We start from the raw sequence: 19,397 nt of genomic DNA, 5'->3' as shown, positions 1-19,397 counted from the left end.
TTACCAGCCCAAGCCTGGATGTTGTCCAGGTCTTGCTGCATGCGGGCATGGACTGCTTCATTATCTGAGGGGTTGAGAATGGAACTGAACACTGTGCAATGATCAGCAAACATCCCCATTTCTGACCTTATGATGGAGGGAAGGTCATTGATGAAGCAGCTGAAGATGGTTGGGCCTAGGACACTGCCCTGAGGAACTCCTGCAGCAGTGTCCTGGGGCTGAGATGATTGGCCTCCAACAACCACTACCATCTTCCTTTGTGCTAGGTATGACTCCAGCCACTGGAGAGTTTTCCCCCGATTCCCATTGACTTCAATTTTACTTGGGCTCCTTGGTGCCACACTCGGTCAAATGCTGCCTTGATGTCAAGGGCAGTCACTCTCACCTCACCTCTGGAATTCAGCTCTTTTGTCCATGTTTGGACCAAGGCTGTAATGAGGTCTGGAGCCAAGTGGTCCTGGCGGAACCCAAACTGAGCATCGGTGAGCAGGTTATTGGTGAGTAAGTGCCGTTTGATAGCACTGTCGACAACACCTTCCATCACTTTGCTGATGATTGAGAGTAGACTGATGGGGCCGTAATTGGCCGGATTGGATTTGTCCTGCTTTTTGTGGACAGGACATATCTGGGCAATTTTCCATATTGTCGAGTAGATGCCAGTGTTGTAGCTGTACTGGAACAGCTTGGCTAGAGGCGCAGCTAGTTCTGGAGCATAAGTCTTCAGCACTACAGCCGGGATGTTGTCAGGACCCATAGCCTTTGCTGTATCCAGTGCACTCAGCCGTTTCTTGATATCACGTGGAGTGAATCGAATTGGCTGAAGACTGGCTTCTGTGATGGTGGGGATATCGGGAGGAGGACAAGATGGATCATCCACTCGGCACTTCTGGCTGAAGATGGTTGCAAACGCTTCAGCCTTGTCTTTTGCACTCACGTGCTGGACTCCGCCATCATTGAGGATGGGGATGTTTGCAGAGTCTCCTCCTCCCGTTAGTTGTTTAATTGTCCACCACCATTCACGACTGGATGTGGCAGGACTGCAGAGCTTTGATCTGATCCGTTGGTTGTGGAATTGCTTAACTCTGTCTATAGCACGTTGCTTCCGCTGTTTAGCATGCATGTAGTCCTGAGTTGTAGCTTCACCAGGTTGGCACCTCATTTTTAGGTATGCCTGGTGCTGCTCCTGGCATGCTCTTCTACACTCCTCATTGAACCAGGGTTGATCCCCTAGCTTGTTGGTATTGGTAGAGTGAGGAATATGCCAGACCATAAGGTTACAGATTGTGCTGGAATACAATTCTGCTGCTGCTGATGGCCCACAACGCCTCATGGATGCCCAGTTTTGAGCTACTAGATCTGTTCTGAATCTATCCCATTTAGCACGGTGATAGTGCCACACAACACGTTGGATGGTGTCCTCAGTGCGAAGACGGGACTTCATCTCCACGAGGACTGTGCGGTGGTCACTCCTACCAATACTGCCACGGACAGATGCATTTGCGACAGGTAGATTGGTGAGGACGAGGTCAAGTGAGTTTTTCCCTCGTGTTGGTTCGGTCACCACCTCCCGCACGCCCAGTCTGGCAGCTATGTCCTTCAGGACTCGGTCAGCTCGGTCAGTAATGGTGCTACCGAGCCACTCTTGGTGATGAACATTGAAGTCCCCCACCCAAACTACATTCTGTGCTCTTGCTATCCTCAGTGCTTCCTCCAAGTGGTGTTCAACATGGAGGAGGTACAAAAAGTAATCAAAAAGACTCATTGAATGTTGGCCTCTACCTCAATGGGTTGGAACAAAAAGTGGGCAAATGATGCTTCAGTTGTACAGAGTTCTGGTCAAACCCTGTCTGGAATACTGGGTTCAGTTTTTGACACCAGACCTCAAAGGTGGGGTACAGCGCAGATTCACCAGAATGATACCGAGGTTTAAAGGGTTAAATTATGAGGCCAAGTTGCATAAACTTGGGTTGTATTTCCTTGAGTTTAGAATGTTGTGGGGTTTAAAATGATGAAGGGAATTAATAGGGTAGATAGGGGGAGACAATTTCCTCAGGTGGGGGAATCCAGAACATGGGGCATCGTCTTAAAATTAGAGCTAGGGCATTCAGGAGTGAAATCAGGAAGCACTTTTTCACACAACGGTTAGTCGAAATCTTGAACTCCGTCCCCCAAAAGGCTGTGGATGCTGGATCAATTGAAATTTTCAAGACTGAGATTGATAGATTTTTTATTAGATAAGGCTATCAAGGGATATGGATCAACAGTGGGTAAATTGAGTTGAGATGCAGATTAGCCACAATCCAATTGAATGGCAGAACAGATTCCAGGGTCTGAATGGCCTACGCCTGTTTCTATGTACTGCTGGGCGGCCGAAGTACCTGCTTGTTTACCGATGTAGGCCCTTTTTAATATGAAAATCGGGGTCCTATGATGTCTATAGGACCCTGATTGTCATTTTAGGACAGAACAGATCAGTGCATATGCCATGCACTCTCCGACCAGTTTCACTGGCAATAGAGACAAAGAAGCCCTGAAAAGGTAAGTTTTAAATTATTTTGTGGGGCCAGAAGGAGTAGGAGTGCCACTCCAAGCCTCACAAAAATAATCTGGGACACTGCCACTCCGGGCCGGAAGCCTCTGTGAGCTGCATCAGGACAGTGCCTGTAGCTCAATGGTTCCGTTTAATTGAGGCCCAGGCCTCAAAATGGCTCTGGCCTCTTTGCTGCAGCTATGATCCGTCGGTTAGCCGCTCAAAAGTTAACATCAATTATGTAATGTGCTCCCTACACTCATCCAAATCTGCACCTTGAGCTATGCATAATTCTAATAATTAGCTAACCTTGGGGAAACTGCAAAGAGCACACTTCTAGTTGTGCAACTGCAAAACCTGTTTCGAACCATTAGTTTGTTCATATCAGAAAATTGAGGCTAAAGAGTGTAACAGGTTGTTGAGACTTACAAGAGCCCAAAGGACATTTTCCACATTCCAGTGTAGATGGTTATCATAAATCTTGGTGTCCATTTCCAGGACAGTTTCTTTTTCCAATAGCTTTAAGTGCATAAACCTGCATATGCACAATCTGCAGTTTGTACATTGTGACATAATGATCTTGTGACATAAGTCACTTTTGGCGTTGTTAAGCCATGAAGAAATGACAAGATTTCAATATTATTTTGATATTTGCTTACTATGATGCCATCCTAAAGCAAAAGCAGAAGAGTAAATGTAATAATCATGTTCGGATGAAAATGATCATCTTACACTGGTATGCCATGGGGTTTATGTTAAGCACATTATGCTTTTGTAGATGGTGTAGGATGTGGCAAAATTAAACTGGGTGTAACTCTTGAGAATATGCAGAGTGTCATGCTTCATGCCCAACCTGATGTTAGCTTCATGCCGTCTTAATGACATTTTATTCAAATATATTAAGGAAATGGTTTGAAGTCAAAGAGAATAAGCCTATCTGCTGGGGAGGTTTAGTACAAGATTATAATGATGGCAATGACCCTATTTAAATGAATAGCACTGCTTACAGCATGTTTTGTCTTTCTGTCTAACAGGAAGAGTATGTTCAAGAGGGGATTAAGTGGACGCCTATTGAATATTTCAACAACAAAGTTGTCTGCGATCTGATAGAAAACAAAGTTGTAAGTGATTTTCCCGTCAATTTTATTGAGGAACTTATCAAAATGTCTGCCATTTAATGAAAACATTAAGAATAATGTCTCACAATTTGGGATGTTTTCAGAACCACAGAATTGAATATCTGCCTCAGAACTCATTACCAAACATTTATTATTCTATATGTGTGTTATGAATGTAGCCAGGAATATCACTGTGGTCTCACAGGATTAAACTTGACTGTCCAGATAGAAATGTTATCAGTAAAAGACGAACGTTTTGTAGAAACTTTTAATGGAGTAGATTATGTTGCTGTAAGAGAGTTTGGGCAGTAGAGCAAAACGAGTGATAGTGAATCGGCAGCCCGTTTTACATTTCCCCTGATTTTCTTTTCCATTAAAGTCTAGTCCAGATCACTGGGTCTTTGCCGTTTCCAGGATTTTCCAACATGTCTTGTAAGGGTTGGCACCTGCCCCTTACATGGCAAATGTTCTTTGGGGAAGTTGGGGGGAGAGGGCAAGAGTGGCCCTACATCAGGAGAGCCTATTTTCCTGGCTCATTCAGGACCTGGCATAGTGCTGGATGTCCCTCTGGCAGGGTCAGCGCTGGAGGGCACTGATGTACATGATACCAGCATAACCAACGGGATCAGGGTCCTGTGGATTTTTGGGGCCATAATTTCTGAACTAAACTTGTAGCAATGCTGTTTGCTGTTTAACACCCTTCAGTAGGCATCATACTGCACTTATCAGCTCAAGCTATTTTAAAAAGTGCTCAAAAGAACAAGATTAACTTGATTGCAATAAAAGATTTCCCAGTGTGCTTTTTCAAAACAAAAAGGACAGCATGAAGGGACTACGAAGCTATTATCCAATTTTGAGATTCAAGTGGTATTAACATATGGCTTAAGCTATCTCCTTTCACAATATATGGTTTACTTTGGACTACATCACCGTTCTGTAATTCATTCCCTGATATCCATTATTGTAAACGCTTTATGTTGTGTTTCTTCTAGGTGAGGCTTCCAAAGGAATCTATCCTTTCTAGTCCTCAATGTGCACAGTGAAATAAAGTGAGTCTGTTACTGTGTGTCCTTGTTCCCAGAATCCGCCTGGAATTATGAGTGTCCTGGATGATGTCTGTGCCACTATGCATGCCACAGGAGAAGGGGCAGATTCAACTTTGTTACAGAAACTCCAGGCTGCTTTAGGAGGTCATGACCATTTTAACAGCTGGAACCAAGGATTTATAATACATCACTATGCTGGGAAGGTATTGTATCATCTTGTATAGTGCAGTATTTCTGTGAAACAAATATCATTACTGTATTGGCATTCAAGCAGCACAGGTGTCTGAGGTTTCAGTTTGCTGCATCCACTTGCAAGTTCCTTTACCTGTTTTTGACACTTCATAGCAGCAGATGAAAGCAACCATTGTGGGCCTTTGCTTGCAGCTTATTCATCCAACCTCTAGCTAAAAGGAGGCTCTGTGAGGTGAAAAGGTAAGAACTGTACAGTTAACAGATGGACAAAAGAAACAACAAAGTAGGTATAAAGATAAATGAACAGCATGAAACCCAAGACGAACAGGTAGAAGACATAAAACCATATCAAAAAGGAGCTCCTCTGATGCTTCAGTAGGTAAATGCACCATGTGATGTGGCACTGAGAAATATTGACCAGGAAGCTTAGACCTCTGGTCTCTGCTGAGTTAATCCTCTCCACCAGGGTAGCATTACAGGCCGTGATGGGGGAAATGTCTGTGAGAAAGAGTAGCAGAATGTTTTCCAGATGGGAACCTTGGTAATTGTGGAGCAGAGCTACATCTCAGCAAATTAATGAATTTATATATCTGCAAAAGGGACACCACGATAGGAGGACTGATTTTGCAGTGGGTATGAATCTTATTTAGGTGATGGTGTCACTGGCAATGGTTTTCCTGGGCAACCTCTCACTGCTGCGTGGCCTCAGCTGCCTGTTCACCATGCTGCTCTTCACTTTCGACCTCCTTCTCAAGACTTCAATTTCATAGAGTGAAATTGTGCATCATGCAGCAAACGATGATTATGCAAGAGGTCATGGCCGGACTGTATTGCAACACTCCCATAAAATTGTCAAGGCATCTGAGGCATGCCTTCAGAATCCCATGGTCTGCTCACCAGGAGCCTTGTTGCATTGTTGCAAAGTAGAAATAGTGAGGAAATGAACCAAAGTCACGAGCCGGTGCTAAAGAGGATAACCCTGATCTCTGACCAAACCATCTAGACACTTACCTTTCACAGTAGACAGTAGGAATATGTTTGACTGGCAGCTGCCTGGACAGGGCATTATACAATATATCTAAATCTGAGTTATGTTTGAAATATTTCACTGCAGGTATCCTATGACGTCAACGGATTTTGTGAGCGCAACAGAGATGTCCTCTTCACCGATTTGATAGAGCTAATGCAAACCAGTGAATAGTATGTTATTGACACATTCATCACTCTTATGCAATGATAAATATGGTTTTCATTTGAATCAACTTTTGAAAACTCCCCAGCTTTCAAATTAGGCACATGATTTCTGTCATAATACATCAGCAACTTTTTCTATCAGTGCTATGAGATCAGGTCAGATAAATGTAAAGCAATACAAAATAAAGTAATTCCCCTACCCACTATAGATGAGAAAGTACTGTTGAGGTAGAGATGGACTAACACTTCACACATTTGCATGCATTTCTCGTTCCATCGTTAAACAGAGGTGTTAGAACTGCTAATTTTAAATGCGTTAACACCTGTTAAAATAACGGCCAGATCAATGTCATGTGATTAAGCATTCAGCCACTAAAATCAATGACAGTAATTTCTAGCCGTGTGTGTAGTAATATCCAAAATGCTTTGTGAAGGTTTTCTCTGTTTGGTATTTCTAGTGAAATCACAAACACTTTTCAAAAGAACATGTTGATGACTTTGCCAGGAATATCAAACATAGGAAATATTTACAATATCAATACACATAGCAACCAAAGGAATTCTTACCCCAGTATTCTTAAAATAAGTTCAAGTCATGATCTTGTTCTTTTTATTTTACTGAAGACGCTTTGCAGATGTGAAGAAGGACGAGGAATAGTGCACCACAGTCACAGTGGATGTCATTCATGACTTGATTAGGGCTGTGTCAGTGTCAGAACCCTGATCGGAGAGATTCAAAATGCAGTTGTGGAAAGGATGGGTTCCTTTAAAAGACTGTTTAAGTTTATGGAATGCAAGCAAATTTTCAATGTACCATTATTTGGTCAACAATTACTAATGAGTTAACTCATCCCATTTGTTCGTCCATTTTCTTTATAACCTCTAAAACTCTCTATTCTTTCAAGCTCCCTTTTTAATTTTCCCATGGTAAAAACAGTACTTTCTGTATCAAACCTGATCTGGTGTTCTCCTGGCAAACAGCCCAATGCTTGAAATAGATCCTTATATTCTGCATACATGATCCATACACTGTGCCACTTCAAACCTTTACTGTTTCTTATAAACTTTCAGATTAAAATTGGCTGAACATCTTTTGACACTATTAGAAATGACAACTTATATTTGGTGTTTATAAGTGATGCTAACAACACACATAGGTATGCCTACTCCCGAGTATAATATCACTTTTATCTTCACCCACTGCAGTTCAGAAATGACATTCACTTGTGTTCCTCTATGCAGTTCAAATGTTATCACTGTTTCTCTCGCTGCTAAAGATAGCATGCTCTTTTATGTCTTTGCTTTTCAAGTGCTACAGCCACATAAAATTGCTGAAGTGACCTTCCTTCCCTAACATTCACTTGATTTTACTTATTCTGTGAGTTGCAACATCTTGAACAGTGGTTAAATTTGCTGTATTTTATACAAGCTGTTCAACTTTTCAGTATATGCTGCATTCCACATTATCCAGATAACCTTCTCTACCCCAGCTTTGATGAATCACTTTTTATAATTCTCATTGATTATTAATGGTGGTCCCTGTATGAATACTTCCATTTCCTTACTTTTTTTAATTGTTTCTGATGCCCTAGCCACTTTTCCTGCTGTGTTTAAATGTCAGATTTTGCTTTGACAACTACCTTTCTCTCAGAGAATTATCTGATATTCCACATATTGTCCTATCCCTTATTAGTGATTCTATTTGTTCATCAAATTCACATTACTGCAAATTTTTTATTCCAAACCATACTAATTAATCATTTCTTACATTTCCACATACATGTGGAAAATCTGGTCCATTCAGATTTCACATAATTTGGGATTGCATCCCCTCTCAAACTTATTCATTATATTTCCCCTCAAAATTGAAACAAGCACTTTGGAACGTTTTACTACGTTAAGGCACCATGTAAATCCAAGTTGTTATTGTATTATTATAAGTATCTAGAGCTTCTTCCCCAATAATATCTGCTCAAATAGCTGCTATAATTCAAACTATTGTTTAAATCTTTTTTTAAATTTTCTGCAAGATTTCCGGTCTGTTAAAGTCTAAATGGAGGTTGCAACTTCTCCATTTTACTCTCTCATTTTACAGCACACAGCTCTTTTATTTTGTTGTTTCTCGTGTCATTCCGCAGCCACTCTGATATCAAGAAATGTCGCTATTTTGAATTTGTTTTAGGATTCTTTGTAATCCAAGATTGAATGAAAACCTCATTAAGGTTAATATATTGGACCAAATTTTTCTGTAAAAATAACAGTGAGGCTGACAGCGCTCACCGATATTTATGTGCAAATCAGAAAGCAATTTCTGGCGACTGCACATGCGCAGTTAAATGCAGAAATCCGGAAGCTGCTCTCTGAGATGTGATGCTCCTCCAAAAGCTGCGCATAAATGGCATCTTACTATCTGGCTCACCATTCAAATGTATTGAACGGCATGAATTTCCTGTACTGATGTCGCAGATACGGACTAAATTCGCCAACAAAAGTTAAGTCAAATCATTTCAAGTTTAAGTATCATTTTAACGTTGTGGTAAGTCTTAATTACTGCCAAACAAGCTCTCTGGCACTGAAAATTAACTTTTACAAGTGTCGAGGCTCATTCCTTCAGATTTTAACTATTGTTGGACATTAAAAAAAAATTAAATACTTTTTTTTTACTTTTTCTTTCTGTCTCTTTTATCTCTACCTCTTATTCCAGTCTTTCTTACCCTCTCTTTATTTCTCTTTCTGTACCTGATTTGACATTGAATCCACGATTCTAACTTATACTTCCTGGTTCTGACCCTGCTGTTATTAACGATGCTTCAATCTGACTGCTTACGGAGATACACAGCTCTTTGCCCTGTTCAAACAGGTCCCAGATGCCCTGTAGAGGGTGCCGTGCTTTTTGGATTTCTAATTTCCAGGAACTTGCCGTGCAAAAGCTCATAGAAAGTCTATGGGCAAGTGCATGTCTAATGAACGGCTGGCGTCGTTGGTTCGCTGCTCACAGCAAAATCTGGCCCTATGTGTACAAAAGTATAGCCTCTGCTACCAAACTCCATCTTAGATCTCCTGCCGACTGCTAACTTTGTGCTCAAAGTGAGGGATGGGGGATAGAAATTTTCCCATTTCAGGCATCCACCGTCAGCATCAAGTGCTCCTATGTCAGTAATAGCACGGCCAGATACAGAGTAAAACTCCCTTTACTTGGCCCAAACAATGTGTCTTAGCTCCAATTTCAAGAGCACCTCCTACTGCACCACATTATCCATCTGTAGCCTCTCTGAATGAGATTGCCAATTAATGACAGTTCTGTGCTGTAAACCCATGCCCACCAGAAACTGGATTGAGACTGCTCCAGGTTGTTACATAGAAACATAGAAAATAGGAGCAAGAGTAGGCCATTCGGCCCTTCAGGCCTGCTCCACCAATCAAAATGATCATGGCTAATCGTCTAACTCAGTACCCTGTTCCTGCTTTTTCCCCATATCCCTTGATCCCTTGTTTCAAGTAGGACTCTTACAGCCAGCAGACTGAGGAGACTTTGATCGTAGCAGTCTGTGCTGGATTTGAACCCAGGTGTCAGAAATGAAATGCCATTGCCACCGACTTAAGGGAATATCTTTAAATCACATAGTCAAACTAACATGAAATACTAACATTTATTGAAGTGAGTGAACATCTATAATTGTTCATAATATGTTATTACAAAAAATAGGATACCTACGTTTCTTCTCCTGAAACATTCTGCTCACCTCAGTCTTTGACAAACAAGAACATTTAGTGCTATTTGCTTGAGAATATTTTCTTGCACTCCCTGATGGCTCAGTTAGTATCACATGGTATCACACTGATCAGGAAAGGTCCCAGGTTCGAACCCTGGTCTGTGTTCTCGACCAGAGGGCAGTGGGACATTGAAAATGGCCCCACTGCCTCTGGGTAAAGCAAGAAAAATCAGCCAGGTTTCTAACTGCCAATCCCTGTCCCGTGCAAGACAGTGTGTGTGCATGGATGCCAAGTGAGGACAGAGTAAGGATCAGTTCTAATGTCCCCTCCAAGAATGAATAACCTGCCAACACACATTGGCAGAATCGTCACATTGGCAAGGTAGCAACGGAGTCACACGCATCTTTGTAACTGTACCCCAATCGGTCACTGCCTTCAGAGCAGAAAGAAAATTGGAGAAGAGAGTAAGATTTTTTTTTGCCTGTGCAGAGATACACATCCCGTGTACTACACCTGGGCTCTGTCATTCTGCTCAGAAAAAAAAGTGAAAAGTTTCAGTAGTTGCACATGCCTGGTTTAACTTAAGTAGAGGTACAATGGGAGAGTATGGCTCTTTTATTCTGATCTGTTGGTGATTCTTTTTCCAGCCCCTTCTTTCAAACACTGTTTCCAGAAAATCTACAAAATGAGAAAAAAGGCAGACCGACTACAGTAAGCATGAAGATTAAGGTAGAGTAAAATTTCTTCCATTTTTCTGTATTAAGAGTCAATGATATTTTATATACATTTGGAGAGTATAATAAGACTAAGCATTGTGGCTGGCACAAAGCTAGATTAAGCCAGTCAGACCTGTCTTGGACTCTGAAACTACACTATTTCCTGAAGTGTCTGTTACCTGAAGATTGTACTGGTGATACCTGCGAGTATTGTTTATTCCCTGAGCCCTATTTCCCTACATTACAACAGTGACAACACTTCAGAAGTACTTCAATGGCTGTGAAGCGCTTTGGGAAGTGCTGAGGATGTGAAAAGTGCAATATAAATGCAAGTTCATTCTTTCCTTATCTTAGTGAGCCATCTAGTGGTACATACACTCCAGCTCCATATAATATTTTCTTCCTCTTTGCAAGGTACCTTAGGACATTTTTCTACAGTAGACGTTATATAAAAGCAAGTTATACATAACCCTGGGATTTAATTAGTTCAAAAAAATGTAAATATAGATGGTGGATTGCACTCAATAATTACTTGACAAGGTAAGACAGATGTTTGGGCATCTAAAACTTTGAGTGATTATCTGATGGGAATTTATTCTTAATTGTTAATTTAGGGCTTGCTATAGGAGTACAGAATGCATTCCTTACTCCCATGTACAACAGCTAAACTGTCTATTGAAGATGGAGAACAGAGTGCTGTGAATATCAGTATAATATTTATTCATTTTTCTCTGTGGGGTTGGAAGATAAGACTGACACAATTGAACCCTGTTTAATTCTATACTGGTTTGTTCTCCTTAGTACTTTGCTTAAAGAAAAAGAAATTCTTGTCTGCTTCTTTCAGCTTTTAAAAACAATTTCAATTATGCAACATCTTCATAACTACTGATCTGTACATTGATGATTAAAAAGAATCATCGAAATACACTTACGTAGAAATATCTTAGTATTCTCAGTGTAGACTAATTGTAAAATACCTAGAAAATTGGCCCTGTGTTTTGATGTAGAAATAGTCCTACTAGAATCAGAAAGTTCTTGGTAATAGAGATCCCAAAACTAGTGACTACTTTTGAACTAGAAAAATGTTTTTTCTTAGCATACTGGGCGTTTGTACTGATAATTACCACACACAAGATGAGCAAACCGTAGCTGATAACAATCAGTGATGATTCAGAATGGGTGGGTGACGTGCAATATAACTGATGTGTAAAGAGTGTACGGGCGGCAAATGAAAATGAGCTTTTCATGGCCCAAAATATTAAACTAAAAGAAAGAAAACAGGGTGCATCGTTGTGGGAAGGTGTTGCAGAGCCCAGCTACTTATATATCTCAGACTATCCACAAACTTACCTTCAATTGTCTATTGCTAGATGAACTGAATGAATTTTAGTTGAAACTTGACGAGGAGCAACATGTAGCGTTTTAACAGATCACTTTCCTAATTTTGTTTGATTACGCTCCTGTGAAGCGCCTTGGGATGTTTTACCACATTAAAGGTGCTATATAAATGCAAGTTGTTGTTGTTATTGTTGTTTTCTGGCTCCACTTCCATTACCTTTCCTCGCTCTAAGATAGTAACATGGGGGAGGGGGGCAATTTTAACTCTACGTGCTCAGCGGAAACCAGCAGGAGGGCAGTTAAAGTGTCCCGGGTAACTCACCCACTGATTTCCTGCCTGCTTCGCACTCATCTTGATTTTAACCTACTCTTCTGAGCAGCCAGCAAAAGCCCCGTGAAGCTGGTGGAGTCCTTCTTTAAATATGCAGATTGCACTCCGATGATGTCTGGCCTGAGCGGGGGAGCTGCCCCTGTTTTCCCGACGGGGTCCGATCCATTTAAGGTGTTTTTACTTTCCTTATGGTGCCAGGAGGAGCAGGATTGATCCTCCAAGTTCCACAAGGAACATTTAGGCCTTTGCTGCCATGGGCTCCTCCCAGTTCTTTTCCTGTGAGACCGTCCCGAAACCTTCTCCATCTGACTTAACTTCTTGCCGGAGAGCCGTCCTTTGGTGCCAGCCGGCCGCCTCCTTCCATCCAAATTTCTGCCCCCATTTTGCCACATGCATAGTAATGCACTGACACAGTGTCACTATATATTTTTTTCTTGGTAAGCAACATTTAGTGACAAACATACAAATTTACACATGTTAAATGTTCCACAATTGAAACTGCTGTAAGAGCACTGAAGGGTGCATGCAGAGTTTGAGGGACAAGAAGGGGAAGAGATAGACCATTCCAACTTGGGGGCAGTATCAAGACTTTTTTGCTAAACATTTTAAATTTTAAAGGAGAAGGAGCCCCAAAATAAGGAGCCTGTGAACCATGAGGTTCAACGACAAAAAGGCACCCCTTCAGGATTCGCTCCTACTCGATGTGATGATTGCACTGTAGACATGCCATCAATCTGGACCTCAGCATAGAACAAAAGCCTCAGTTTCGTCAGTCCTGCAAAACTGGGGTTATTCTGGCCTAAGGCACGGGTGCATCTGAGCTCAGGGGAAGGGTTATGCTGAATTGTTGCAAAATTATATCACATTAAGCTGGGATATTATTTCTGTGAGTGGAGCTAATGTTTAACCCCTTGAGTACTGTGATAGAATTAAAGAAGCCAGTACCAAGCTAAATCTTAGACAGAAATGGTCCATTTTCATCACATACCTGATCTTCAGAAAAGTGCACTGACTAAACCTGTACATTCGTGTGATATGCTAACAAAAAAGGAGGAAAAAATATATCTAATTTAATCAAGTGTGTACAATCTTCACTTGCTCCTAGAGCAATAAACTGGTTCCATTGCTCTGATTTGCCCACCTCAGGCTATGCAAAGAACGAGCTGTAGTGCAAGCACAAGTTTGAAGCTGAGCAGTTTGTGTCATGGCTGGCTTCTGCATTCGAGTGTCTGAAAGTGCCTGCAGAAAAATCACTGCTGTTCCCTTATTTGGAAGAATTTTGCTTTCCTTTCATGTGGAATCCAAAGGGTTGATAATCATGGCTATTATTTAAATTTGTTAATGTATTTGTATCTTTCCCCGATTTAGAAACAAGCAAATGACCTGGTGAACAGGTTAATGAAGTGTACTCCACACTACATTCGCTGCATAAAACCCAATGAGACTAAGAAACCCAAAGACTGGGAGGAGAGCAGGTAAGTTATTATTGGCTTTATTTGGCCTGCCACAAGGAACAACTCCCTTCTTGACTTGTAACCATTTCGAAAAACAATTCCCCCTCGATGAAAGGTTTTGGGTTGTTATGAGACACCTCCATATATAAACTGGTTAAGAGCAGAAATGGATAATTGCAGGGGAACCTCATATCTTGCTGCACAGGACATCATTTGGGCTATATGTAACTCCAGTCCATGCTATTGGGTTGACTCTTTATACCTTCTGAAGCGGACTAGCAAGCGGACTGATCTGTAAAATCAGGGTAACTAGTGTGAACGTCGCCAGGCATCATCCACATGCTGGGAATAAACATTGAAAAAAAACTCTACAAAATTACAGTAGTAGCAGCTACATTGAACAAATGAACTATGGTACAGTGATTCAATTGCAAAATGGCATCCTTGAATGTTTCTGTGAAAAAATATTGCATCTTTCCCAAAACTAAACAGCAGATTATACTGAAGTAGAATCCCATCATTTCACTTGCTGCTTATTGCCACTTCTTGGGTTGGTAACTAAAAAGAAAATCTCAGCAAATGCATTATTTCAAAACTCAAAACACGGTCCCAGGTTCCAATTTCTGTTCAGTATCGCAGATCAGTGATATTTGGTTATCAATGAAAGTGATCAATCGTATGACCGGCAGAAGAGGAAAATCAGCATTTGCAGTTTTTAAGAGTGTTATGCATATATCTATAATTGCAATTTCTCATATTTAAAATTTCTTTTGTGGTTCAATGCTCATGGCCTGGAGTTTCCTTCGCATTTGCGCCCGGATACACACGTGATTTGGGCGCAAATCAATTATGTGGCTTAAAAGATTGCGGAATTTTGGGTGTAAGAGAGTTTCACGCGTAACCACAATACGCCCAAGTCTCCTCGATCTTTTACGTCGGTCCATCAAGCCCTGCTTCCGAACTGATCTACGCCCACAAGGCTGGCCACACGCCCAACTCTCAAATGCTAGTATCCTTCAACTGCACTTGTTCGGCGGTGGGGGTGGGGTCTCTCAACAATGCAACCAGATTTTCAGGTGCAGCAGGAAACAAAGTCATTGTATTTTTATGGCAAAATATAAGTCACATTAAAAATTGCAAAGCTACCCTGATTGCAGCTTCTTAAACAAGCTGAGCCTGATGTGCATGAATGGTGGTTAAATGAGTTGAAACTTTAAATTTTAAGACTCAAAGAAGAAATATACTGGTGTGGGTTCGGCTATTCCTGGGGCCCCTATTGTTTTTGCTGGTTTCTGCTGATTTATGTCAATTTACACCCATTTTGAGTTCGGGCATATTCTAATGAGATTGGAAGGAAGGATATTTGGGCTTTTTTTGGCATTGGCAAAATGGACGCAGCTTCTCACACAATTTCAGGTGCAACATCTGGATTGCGCCCAAGGAAGAAATTCCAAGCCCTTATGTCCATGCGAACATACGCTAATACATCCATGGTTCAGTGTCTATCTTCATTGGGTTGCAGAGAAGCAAGCAGTTACTGTTGATTCTACACAGGTCCAATGTGCCTATGTTGTGGTCAGGAGGATGGTGGCTATGCACTCATACATTTTACAGTGAGTTGTGCCACTGACCATATCGCTCGGAAGGAGAAACTGGTTATCACTGAGAAGCAAGTGAGGGCTCAAACCCCTGTCTGTCACTTGGCCAATGACCAACTGGTGACTAGCCTCCTTAAGGGCTGATGCCTACTGATGGGAGATTGAAACTAAATCAATCTGCTGTGGCAGACACTGTAATCTGATACCTACACTAAGGTTCTCAGTACTCCAGGAAGGTGTTGATGATTGACTAGCAATGGAGGCTGAGATTCTTCTTACTTGATTCCAGGCTAACCTGAAAACCAATATTGTGACAGGAAGGATGGTTTTAGCTGAATAAGTAATGGAAGTTTACCAGTGCTCTGTGCTGGTAAACTGCATAGTTTTAGACAAATAAACTTCATTTGATCGCCTATATACATTTGGGGGTCCCTGGTCCTTGCCTTTGCCAACATGCTGAATTATCTGGAATTATAAGTGAGGTGTGTCTCTATGAAGAGTTCACCAGGTACACTATTTATGTGGATTTTTCACTAGATGTATCAGTCGCCCATATGACCAAAAATAAAGTTACAATCGGAGGTAATTATACTATTTCTGATCTCTGTTTTCATGACCAAATCTTTCAGAGTGAAGCATCAAGTTGAATATCTGGGACTGAGAGAAAACATTCGAGTCCGACGAGCAGGGTTTGCATACAGAAGACCTTTCCCAAAATTCATACAGAGGTACATTTCTCATTTTAGGCAGCTCTTAGTGGCATTTAAAGAGTGAGTATCACCATCAGTGTCACTCTTAAAAATCAAACTAAAAAAGAATTGTGATTCTGTTGTTCATCCTTTTACATTATTATTAGGGCTACCAACTCCATTTGGACATGTTCCTGGAGGTTTCATCACATGATCTCCCACCTCCATCTGTTCCACCCAGTCAAACTTTTTCTCCCCGTCTTCAATATTTTTATAACTAATAAATGAAAGTGTTCAAAGAAAATGAAAAAAACACCATTTTCTTAATGCCCCTATGATTTTTCTCCCAGATTACTCACAGCGATGTTCAGGAGATTAATGTTTTATTCCTAGAGACTCCAGAACAATCCTGGAGGGTTGGCAACCCTCATTATTATCTGTTGATTATTTGCATATCTTTGGTTAAATGGTGAGGGTTTATGACATTGAGAATTCTGACAGTATACAGGCACTGAATTATACAGTTGATGACAAGCTGGGGAAAAATATCACATGAACTTATGATAATTACCCAGAGAAGGTATTTTCCGCGAGAAGAACATAAGAACATAAGAAATAGGAGCAGGAGTAGGCCATGCAGCCCCTCGAGCCTGCTCCGCCATTCAATCAGATCATGGCTGATCTTCGACCTCAACTCCACTTTCCGACCCAATCTATCTATCTCAACCTTGAATATATTCAATGACTCACCATCCACAGCCCTCTTGGGTAGAGAATTCCAAAAATTCACAACCCTCTGCGTGAAGAAATTCCTCCTCATCTCAGTTTTGAATGGCTGACCCCTTATCCTGTAACTATGCCCCCTAGTTCTAGACTCTCTAGCCAGGGGAAACTACCCTGTCAAGCCCCCAGAAGCTGGCAGTGGTGGCTGTGTTGTGTATTGTGAATGTACTGGTGTTACTGAAGGCTGAGAGAGGATTGTGCTGTTTAGTGGTTAAACTAAGTAGATTAACTACGAAGTTAATTGACGTTTGCTGAATTGTGCTGATTGAATTGGGGGCTGTCTAAGGGAACTGAATGAGTCCTTTAAGTAGAACGCAAGTTAGTGTGTGAAGCAGACTGAGCCGCAACAGGCTGTGTGAGTGAGACAGTGGCAGAGTGAAGTTGTCCTGATAATAGGCAAGAGAGAAAATTTGGCCTGAATGACAATCTGGCACTGAGACAGAGTGGGCCTGAATCTGAAAGGGCAAAGAAGTAAATGAGAAAATTAAATCTAGAGGTAGTACTTGTGAGTAGAACAGTGTTTAGTAGTATGAAAATAGCAGAATCAGGAGCTAAGCTTGTGGGGGTAATTTTAACTTTATCCCTGGGTGAAAAACAGGTGATAGTGTATCGCAGTCTGGTCAGGTAACAGTGTTACAGACTGGGCAAAACATTAAGTCCAATCTTAAAATTTTGTGAGAGGCTGAGGTCTTCAGGCAATAGCTTAATAAAGTCATTAAAAGACAAAAAAGACAATTCAATGGATAAGTTTAATCATGTTATTGTGAAATATATATATTTTTGATTAAGCCTTTACCTTGGACATTAGAAGTTTCAGTTACTGAGAAAAAATGGTGGATGAAAATGATCAGAAAGCGCTTTGAGTGATTTGTGATGAAAAACTTACATCATCAACTAGTGGCCAGAGCCTGTAATTGCATAGTGATAACCTTGTGACATAGGACTTTTCCATTTTAAGTGTGGACATAGAAGTTTATAATAGAACAAGTTGACACAAAAATGTGACAGACAAAATATGAATGACAACAAGAAGTAGGTCTTGTAGACAGGAAGTGTATGCAGATGTAAGATTTTTATAAGATGCAGATAAATGTGGAGCATCTGCTCAATTGACTAAAATACCTGCTCTCTGGGATTTGTCCTTGTTTAAAGATACGCTATCCTTACACAAGAAACCTGGCCACGGTGGCATGGTGACGAACGCCAAGGGGTTCAGCATTTGCTTCGTTCTGTCAATATAGATGCTGACCAGTTCCAGATGGGGAAAACCAAAATATTTGTAAAGAACCCAGAATCTGTAAGTTTGCATTTTCTTTTAACAGTTAGGCCTTGGTATCCAAAACTAGATTCGTTTGTGAAACACAGCCAAAGCTTTGTCGATGACTCAATGGATAGTTGACTGCATGATTTGCCAGTTCACTATACAGACCAGGAAGGTCCCTTTGCTGAGTTTACTGAGATGTTGACTAATGAGCATTATGATGTTTTTAGCAGTAAATACCTAATTATGATTATGAATGCTTTTAAGTATTGTGTGATATCAGTGTTTGTTTTAACATTTTATTTTTGCGTTCTGTTCTATCAGTGGTTTTCTTCATTCATTCGTGTTTTTAATCACCCAATATTTTGAAATTCCAGCTTTTCCTTTTGGAGGAAATGAGAGAACGAAAGTTTGATCGATTTGCACGAACCATTCAAAAAGCATGGAGGAAGTACATTGCACGAAGAAAGTATGAACAGATGAGAGAAGAAGGTAAAACATTGATAGTGGAATTAATAGTCACTATAAAAAATATGTAAGTAAGATATACACGGATGAGGAAACTTGCCTAGTGTTGGTAAATTGATCCAGTTAAATCAAACTTAAAACTATTTTAAACTTATCAAAATTTGTGCAAGATTTGACTAGTTTGTCCAGATCTACAGTGGTCCTTAATGGGACCACCGAAGGCCACAGAAGAAGCTGTCAGGTAAGTTTTTTATACTTACCTCGATGTGGAGCCAGGAGGAGCAGGAATGCTCTTCCTGCCTCCACATTAATGCTGTGAGCTGCTGCTGGCCCTCCCGATATCATGTTTGGCAAAAATCCCAACATTCATCTATTGTAAACTCCTGACTTCTAAGCTATACATCCTTTCACGGTTCTTTTTTCCAAAATATAATACTGCATTAAACTGCATCTGATCACTCTACCAACCTGTCTTTGTCCTCCTGCAATCCCCTCGTTCTTCCTCACGCTTTGCTACACCCTCTAATTTGTTATCATCAAGGTACTTCAATATTATTCCTCGTGTGCATATATACAAATTATTGACATTAATGGAAAAGGACAGAGGCCTTTTACTGATATGAGGTCCCTGTATCATAGTATCATAGTAGGTAAAGCACAGGAGGAGGCCATTCAACCCATCGTGCCTGTGCTGGCTCTTTGAAAGAACTATCCAATTAGTCCCATTACCTTGCTCTTTCCCCATGGCCATGTAAATTTTTTCCCTTTCAAAATCTGATCCCCTTTCAAAAATTACTATTGATTCTGCTTCCACTACCCTTGCAGGGAGTGCATTCCAGATCATTACAGCTCACTGCATAAAAAAATGTTTCCTCATGTTGCCTCTAGCTCTTTTGCCGATCACCTTAAATCTGTGTCATCTGATTACCGACCCTTCTGCCACTGGAAACAATTTCTCCTTGTTT

The 19,397-nt window shown here is 40.9% G+C and overlaps 1 protein-coding gene across 1 annotated transcript in view; it reads left to right on the top strand.

The window, feature by feature from the left end:
* The window catches only part of myo1f (myosin IF), a 116,438-nt gene that overhangs the window by 71,668 nt on the left and 25,373 nt on the right, over nt 1-19,397 (top strand). The window contains exons 13-20 of the mRNA XM_067968234.1: nt 3,565-3,651; nt 4,730-4,897; nt 6,001-6,086; nt 10,442-10,523; nt 13,548-13,654; nt 15,861-15,959; nt 17,856-18,000; nt 18,342-18,456. Coding sequence (XP_067824335.1) covers nt 3,565-3,651; nt 4,730-4,897; nt 6,001-6,086; nt 10,442-10,523; nt 13,548-13,654; nt 15,861-15,959; nt 17,856-18,000; nt 18,342-18,456 — 889 coding nt within the window. The remainder of the gene's footprint in view (nt 1-3,564; nt 3,652-4,729; nt 4,898-6,000; nt 6,087-10,441; nt 10,524-13,547; nt 13,655-15,860; nt 15,960-17,855; nt 18,001-18,341; nt 18,457-19,397) is intronic.

The sequence above is a fragment of the Heptranchias perlo genome, chromosome 29 (assembly GCF_035084215.1).
Source record: "Heptranchias perlo isolate sHepPer1 chromosome 29, sHepPer1.hap1, whole genome shotgun sequence".
In the NCBI taxonomy this organism is placed as follows: domain Eukaryota; kingdom Metazoa; phylum Chordata; class Chondrichthyes; order Hexanchiformes; family Hexanchidae; genus Heptranchias; species Heptranchias perlo.
This window is presented reverse-complemented; position numbering and strand designations above follow the sequence as displayed.